This window comes from Chrysochloris asiatica, unplaced genomic scaffold, assembly GCF_000296735.1.
Source record: "Chrysochloris asiatica unplaced genomic scaffold, ChrAsi1.0 scaffold00374, whole genome shotgun sequence".
NCBI lineage: Eukaryota > Metazoa > Chordata > Mammalia > Afrosoricida > Chrysochloridae > Chrysochloris > Chrysochloris asiatica.
In genome coordinates, this window is record NW_006408892.1 from 73,071 (window position 1) to 81,068 (window position 7,998).

The 7,998-nt window shown below is 49.1% G+C and overlaps 1 protein-coding gene across 1 annotated transcript; it reads left to right on the plus strand.

Annotated features, from left to right (window-relative positions):
- Positions 1 to 3,219: 3,219 nt before the first annotated feature.
- MVB12A (multivesicular body subunit 12A) lies at positions 3,220 to 7,998 on the plus strand. Its single transcript, XM_006876282.1, has 9 exons — positions 3,220 to 3,324; positions 3,440 to 3,538; positions 3,654 to 3,750; positions 5,934 to 6,060; positions 6,858 to 6,977; positions 7,058 to 7,164; positions 7,280 to 7,341; positions 7,712 to 7,768; positions 7,936 to 7,998. Exons 1-9 carry the CDS (start codon positions 3,235 to 3,237, stop codon positions 7,996 to 7,998), a joined length of 822 nt encoding a protein of 273 aa, XP_006876344.1. The 5' UTR covers positions 3,220 to 3,234.

Sequence of the window (7,998 nt, forward strand, 5' to 3'; positions counted from 1 at the left end):
AAGTTCTGAAATCTGTCCACAATAGGTTACCCTGCTGTTATCTGAAATACTGTTGGCATAGCTTCCAGCATCACAGCAACAAAGAAGCCACCATAGGACAACACACTGACGGGTGGTGGTGGTGGTTGTTAAGTGCCATTGAGTCAGTTCTGACTTAATGACTGTGTATAGGGTTTCCAAGGAGTGACTGGTGGGTTTGATCCATTAACCTTATTGTTAGCAGTGCAGTGCTAATCCCACAGCGCCACACCAGGACTCCAGATGAGTGGTGAGCAATAGTTGCATAAATAATTTGGAATTCTTCTGCATGAGAAATCTGTCTTTTCTCTTGGATTTATTGATTTTTCAATCACTTATTTGTATCCGTATAGGCTTATTTTACTACTTTAGGTTACTCATTGTCTTGCTCAAATTGTTCTACCTTTCACTTTTTGTTAGCTTTGACAAACTTAATGCCACAAAGAAGCTTTGGAACATTCTTTGTAGGGAAGTGAGGTGAGGAAGAAAGGCTAGTTTAGGAGCAGGGAGCACACATTTTTCTTTTCTTGGTTAATGTTGAAATGATTCTATTCTTTTTGTTGTATTTAAGTCAATTCCAACTCGTGGTGACCGCATGTGTGTCACAATGAAACTGTGTTGTAGGATTTTCAAGGCTGTGACCTTTCTGATTGCCAGGACTGTACTCTGAGGCATCTCTGGGTGGGTTTGAACCACGACCGTTGTGGCTAGTTGTTGAATGCATAACCATTTGTGCTACCCAGGAATTCCTTGAGGTGATAATATAGGGATTAAAGAAGAAAAGCAAACATTAAGAAACAGTTTTTAAAATTGTGAATTGGGTGAAGTTTAACAGAACAAATCAGTTTTCCACTCAATGATTCATACACATTTTGTTTCATGCCATTGATTTTAACTCCCAAGATGTAACATCACTTGTCCCACTTCCTGTTTCTTCTTTCCATTCCTCCTTTCCTAACTCTTCTAAACTCGGTCCATGGACAAATGCTGCCTTTTTTAATCTCACATGGTTGGCTATTCTAAGGCGTGTGTTCTTCTCTAGTGTTACCATTTCCCGAATAGACCTGTGTAGATCAGGTGAGATCAGTTCCAGGCCTAAAGGGTGACTAAGGACCACAGTCTCCGGAGTTCCACCAGTCTCTCTCTATTGAGCCAATACTCCTGTTTACTTATTTATTTAATGATTTTGAGTTTTGTTCTGCATTTTTCTCCTATTCTATTTAAGAATTTCTAATTTCAGAGTGGTCAATAGTGGTAACCTGACACCATCTGTGGTAACCTGAATTTCTAATTTCAGAGTGGTCAATAGTTCTTCTGGTCTCAGGATAATGGAAACTGAGATTTGTGTGGTCCATAAGCCCATTGGACTAATTATTTCCATGCATCTTCACTCTTCTTTGAAGAGTAAAAGGGTTTATAGGACTGGTTCTGGGGTCTTGACCACCTGGCTATGTGGTGGTGGTGGTGGTGGGGTGGGGCTGGGGGGGGGCTCAAGGCCATAATACCATGAGTCACAGCTGCCAGTACCTCAGTCTTTAAGTGACATGCATCTGTAAATCGTTAAGGATCTGGCCTGTACTTGTACTGTACTTTCAAACACATTCCACTGAGGGCAAAGCTGTCACATTGCTGGTGGCAGCATGGATCTACCAATCTAGACAAAATGGAGTCGGTTTAGTCATTGTTGTTGTTGTTATGTGCCATGGAGTCGGTTCCGACTCATAGTGACCCTGCACAGGGTTCCAAGGCTGTAAATCTTTACGGGAGCAGAACGCCTCATCTTTCTCTCGCGGAACAGCTGGTAGTTTCAAATTGCCGACCTGGAGGTTAGCAGCCCAATTCATAACCACTTTAGGTCTTGATCAATGAAGCCACTGCAAATGGGGAAGTTAGTTAAAAAAAATTAGCCAAGTGTGATCTCATGGTCCTAGAAGGAGAACAGAATGTGCTTAAGCCCACCCAGATAGTTATCTAAAGAACTAAGCAACTTGGATCCTAAAAGGTGGAGTGTTTGAGAAGGATTATTGCCTGATTATTTCCTTTTCCCTAAAGGTAGATTATTTGAAGAGGTTTATTGCTTTATTGTTTCTTTTTCCAAAAATGCTGTTTTGATGTTAAAATAGATTAAGTGTACATGTAAATCTAATTTACCCTATACAATATGCCTCCCCTTCATAATGGACAAGACGGTCTTGAGAGACTATTTCTCCGTGCTCTAGACTGCTTGGATTGGATCTCTCCCTGTCTCTGTGATTGACTACCGTGACAGGCGGCAAGGCCTCGATTCAGTTTGGCAACACTGGTTTAAGGGCCAGAAAGAACTCAAGTGAAGTCTTATGACAACACTCAAAAGTTAGGACTCCCATCATAAACTGCAGCCTTCCACAAATCAAGTGCTTTAGAATTGAAGCGCCAATATAACACTCATGAGAGTTCGCAGGTGGTGCAAACAGTGAATGCGCTTGTCTGCTAACCAAGAGATTGAAGGTTAAAAAGTTCAAGAAGTGCCTCGAAAGAAAGGTCTGGAGATTTACTTTTAAAAATCAGCCACTGAAAAGTAGAGCACAGTTCTACGTTGACACACATGGGGTCGCCAAGAGTTGGGGTGATTGTATAGCAATGGGTGAGTTTTAAAGTATCTGTTAAACAAGCCGTCAAGATGTTGTGGTTCATGGTGGTCTACTCAAAATTTTTCTTTTTGTTATGTAAACTAATATTTATGTTGTTGCTAAACGCCATCGAGTCGGTTTCAACTCATAAAGATCCCTTAGGGTTTCCGACGCTAAATCTTTGTGGGAGCGGATGGATAAGATTCCTAAAACTAGAATTGTGCGTTTTCCTCTTTTACGTCAAATCTTCTTCGGGGATACCAAGCGTGCCGTGCGAAATGCTGGGTAAAGTAGTCCAGGGCTTCAGAGTGCGCGTCCCTTGACGCTCTACAGTGACATTTTTGGAGAAACTTGCTAGGGGCCAATAAACAGAGGGATCTTTTTCCGTAAACGTCGTTCACGGGCGTACTTGGGTTACGTATGGAGGCGTGGCTCTATGTGCCCACACGATTGGCCAGCGGTTTCCCGAGCATGTGCATATGGCACCTCTGGGGCCGCCAACCTAGCAGGGCCCTATGGAAGTTGTAGTTCTGCCTCTAGCTGGAATTAGGCCGTCGGGCGGCGGCTCGGAGGTCCGAGGCGGTCACCCGCCTTTGGCTCTAGGAGGATGGATCCAGGGTCCGGGAGCGACTCGGCGCCGCTGACCGCCCTGGTCTGGTCATCTGCTTCTGCGCCCCCGCCGCGAGGATTCAGCGCGGTGAGCGACGTCGGGGGTTGAATGGGGGCGGAGGCGGCAGCGTCGGGGGAAAGGATCGAACGGCGGCGGCGGCCGGCCAGGTAGGAGCCTGGCATTGACCTGTGTCCACCCGCAGATCTCTTGCACCGTGGAGGGGGCGCCCGCCAGCTTTGGCAAGAGCTTTGCGCAGAAATCCGGTTACTTCCTGTGCCTCAGCCCACTGGGCAGCCTTGAGGTAGGGGGCGCCCACGTTCATGGGTTCCGGGGTCTGCCTGCCGCACTTGTGCATTCGTGGGGCTTGATGCGGGCGCGTTGTCCTCGTCTCTAGTGACCCTCGCTGTGTCCCCCAGAACCCGCAGGAGAATGTAGTGGCTGAGATCCAGGTCCTGGTGGACAAAAGCCCCCTCCCACCCGGCTTCTCCCCGGTCTGCGACCCCCTGGACTCCAGTAAGGCCCGCGGCGGGGCAGGGCGGGGTGGGGTGGGGGGTGGGTAGTGTCTGCGTTACTCGGTAGAAGCAGGGCGGGGGAGGGAAGGGTCGACAGGCACTCTTGGGGCCTCTTAGGTGCACAGAAGGATGACGGGGTTGGCTGAGACTTGCTCTCGGGCGGCGAGATGTCACTGACTTAAATCACACACATTCTCCGACCCAGATTAAGGATTCAGTCAGTGCGACCTTTTTTATCCATGCTGCCTTTATTTTCTTTGTCCTGTGGGCAGGGAGAACCCCAGCGCAGATTTTTTTTCATTTCTGGACCTTTGTACATACCTTTCCCTCTGCCTGGAGTGCCCTTTTCCTCCTGCTCACCTAGCTAATTCCCCCTCCTCCAGACGCCCAGAACTACCAGTCCCAGCACTGACCACTCCACTTTCTAACCACCTTACCTACCCCAACGTGGCCCTGTCATTTTTGTTTGGCTCCTCAGGGTATGTTTATTGATGTGGGAATTGTTGTTGTTACGTGCCGTTGAGTCGGTTCCAACTCATTGCAACTCTTGTCTATATAGGATTTCCAAGAAGCGGCTGGTGGGTTTGAACCGCAGACCTTGCCGGAGTTATCCCACTTTATTTTGTAAAGGACCAGATAGTAGCCCTTTTATAGGCCTTGCAGGTTAGAGGCCCTCTGTTGCACCTTCATTATCTTGTGTTGTTAGTTGTAACCAAGTCGATCCCAAATCATGGAGGCCCCATGTGTTACATACATAGTATAACTGCTCCATAAAGTTTTCAAGGTTGGGATCAGGTGGCTGGGTGGTGCAAAGGGTTAAGCGTACAGCTGTTTTCCAAAAGGATGGCAGTTCAAATCCTCTTGGAGGTGCCTGAGAAGACAGGCCTAGAAATCCTTGCATTCTCTGTGGAGCAGTGCTACTTGGCACACCTCTGTTACCTGAAATGTTTCTTTTATAACCCTTTAGAAACAGAAGGGGTGGTAGGGGTGCTGTAGTAGAATAATTGCATCCTGGATTTGACCCCTGGCCAGCATACCTCACATGTAGCCAGTATCCGTCTTTAAGAAGAGGCTTGTGTATTGTGAAGCTGAACAGATCTCAGCAGAGATTCTGGACAAAGATGGTCTGGGAAGAAAGACATGGAGATCGCCTTCTGAAAATCAATCAGTGGAAACCCTATGGGTCTCAACTGATCATGGGGATGGTGGAGGATGAGGTGGTATTTCCTTCCATTGTACATGGGGTTGCCACCAGTCGGGCCAATGTGACAGCAGCTAACAACAAAAATGATAAAAACCATTCTTAGCTTAGGCTTATTGGTTGGCTAGAGACTGATGGAACCCCATGGCCCTTCATTACCCTTCAGGTCTGGAACTCAATTCACTGCCATGTCTCAGTGTACAGCCAAACAATAGACAGGTTTATAAGAGGAACAGTAACACTACTGTTACTTAAACACTACTACACACCTTAAAATAATCGACCAGTGGAGATCAAAAGGACAACATTTATCCCAGGACAAAGTTCAGAAAGAGGAGGAAAGACCGAGGACACATCAGAAGGAAGTGGGAAAAGTGACGCTCTTCAGTAAGGACTTGTAATCAATAATGTGAAACAAAATGTGTTGAATGTACAACTGTTGATCCTGTCTGTGAACTTTTACCTAATTCATAATTAACAGCTTAAAGAAAAAGCATTCTGAGTTCCTGACATGCAGAAAAACAGGTCTTAGGCTGCCTTTGGCTTGTGGGCCATGGTTGACTGATTTCTAGGTTTGAGGACTGAAGGACAGCGAGGCTCTGAATGCCAGAGTGGACACCTGGATGGCCACTCTCACAGCCGTGTCCATGCTGCCCCATGAATGCCCGTCCACATAGCCAAAGATCAGCCAGCTCTCAGAAGGCCCTGAGTACATGAATGCTGCACTTGGCTGTTCCCCCAGAGGTGCCGCCGAAGAATGGCCTGGGGATTTACTTGTGAAAACAAACAAACAGAAAACCCAGCCATTGAAAACCCTATGAGCATGGTTCTCCTAACACACACCGCTAGAGTCAACTCAGTAACAATCGGTCATGACTCCCAATGACTGCCCCCGTCTTGCCTATACTACTCATGATGTAACCCATCTCTTCCAATGGCTGTTTAGACGTATTACCCTCTCACTTCCCTGCTCCCACCCCCAGAGGCCTCCGTGTCCAAGAAGAAACGGATGTGTGTGAAGCTGGTGCCCCTGGGGTCTACGGACACGGCCGTGTTTGACGTCCGACTAAGCGGGAAGACCAAGACGGTGCCTGGATACCTTCGAGTAGGGTAGGGCTGCCCCCAGCTGCCAGCCTCCCCTCACCCCTCCAGATGACTCCTCTGACCCCTCAGGTGCTCTCCTGAGTTCCTGTCCCTTCTCCTACCTCTCAGGGTCTGTCTCAGTGTCTGCATCTTAAAAATCACCCAGTCTCATGGGTCATTGTGAGAAGTATCTAAACTGGCATTTGGTAGATGGTGATGTGTACCAGCATTGAGCGTCATGATGTTACTGTGTTGCTAGGAGTCCCCCAGTGGTTCACATGGTTAAGCACTCGACTACTATCCAAAAGGCTGGTGGTTCAAACCCACTCAGTGGCCGTAGGGGAGAAACGACCTGGTGATGTACTTCGAAAAGGTCAAAGTCTTAGTAACCCCATGGAGCAATTCTACTCTGGCACACATGGGATTGCCATGGGTCAGAGGTGACTCAATGGCATCCAGCTACAGCATGATAACTAACCTAAAGATTGGAGGTTTGAACCCACCCAGCAGCACTGCAGAAGAAAGTCCTCGTAATCTGATTCCATAAAGACTGTAGCTAAGAAAACCCTTTGGAGCACAGTTCGATTCTGTATATACATGGGGTTGCCCTGAATTGTATATAACAATTAACAGCTCAATAGCAAATAACAATCAGAGTATGTACTTAGGGTGTAGGGTTGAGATGCTGAAACCAAAGTCCCCCAGAAAAACGGATCACCCAGGGGCCCAGGTTTCTCCTGACTTCACACTGGAATGTTGGGCCGGCACTTCTGGGCACTTGGTCTGGACTGGCCACACTCTTTCCCTCCTTCCTCCCCTACCAGGGACATGGGTGGCTTTGCCATCTGGTGCAAGAAGGCCAAGGCCCCGAGGCCGACACCCAAACCCCGAGGGCTTAGCCGGGACATGCAGGGCCTCTCCCTGGAAGTGTCAGGCCAGCCCAGGTGAGCCTTGGGGTGCAGGGGTAGGGACTGGGGTGGGTGTGGGTGCCTCAGGCCTGACCAGGGCCATTCTATCCCTATAGCAAGCATAGCTTCCCAGAGCGGACACTGTCTCGGCTGGGCTCGCGTACATCCACCCTGCGGAGGAGTGACTCCATTTATGAAGCCTCCAGCCTCTACGGCATCTCAGGTGAAGCAGGAGGGAAAACAGAGGCCCGGCCTGGGGAGGGATAAAAGCCAGGATGCAAACAGTGCCTGCTCCATCCCATGCCTCAATGTCCTCCCTCCCCCCATACTTTCCTCAGCCATGGATGGGGTTCCCTTCACGCTGCATCCCAAATTCGAGGGCAAGAGCTGCGGCCCCTTGGTGAGTCTGCCTCCATCTCTGTCCTAGGCGAAGGGGTCCTTGTTCTGATGCCCTTGGCACAAACATGCTGGGTCTTTCCCACCTGGGACCCACATAGGGTATTTGATGAACTTACCTCCACAAAGAAGTTCTGGACCATTCCTTGGTTTGGAGGAAGGGTTGGGATGGGTCCCTGGACCCAGAAGGGGCTCCCACCTCAAGTGTGAGCAGGTCATTTTCATGTTGGAAGGGACAGACTGGACTCGGTGACAGGAAGTGGGGGAGGGCACATCCAGGCAGGTCATGGTGGGTGAGGGGCTTCCTTGGAGAGGAGGGGATAGTGGATAACAGAGTGGAACGGGAACAAGACTCATCTGCCTCCACTCTCTAGGCCTTCTCTGCCTTTGCTGATCTGACCATCAAGTCACTGGCAGACATTGAGGAAGAGGTGGGTGCTGGGACACACCCCCACCCCGACCCCCACCCCAGCCCCAATCTTCCTTGGGCCTCCTCCACCCTAAGTGTCCCCTTTGCCTGCCAGTCCTCTGTCAACCCCCTTAGCCATCACTTTGCTCGTAGCACCTCCTTCACTCTTTGCTGCCCCCTCCCCCACAGTACAACTACGGCTTCGTGGTGGAGAAGACAGCAGCTGCCCGCCTGCCCCCCAGCATCTCCTAG

Excerpts from the sequence above, each read along its gene's own strand:
- MVB12A (XM_006876282.1), top strand. The coding sequence starts at position 3,235 with ATGGATCCAGGGTCCGGGAGCGACTCGGCGCCGCTGACCGCCCTGGTC. Across the intron at positions 3,539-3,653 it reads GCCCACTGGGCAGCCTTGAG|AACCCGCAGGAGAATGTAGT; the intron begins GTAGGGGGCGCC and ends TGTGTCCCCCAG. Across the intron at positions 7,769-7,935 it reads TGGCAGACATTGAGGAAGAG|TACAACTACGGCTTCGTGGT; the intron begins GTGGGTGCTGGG and ends CCTCCCCCACAG.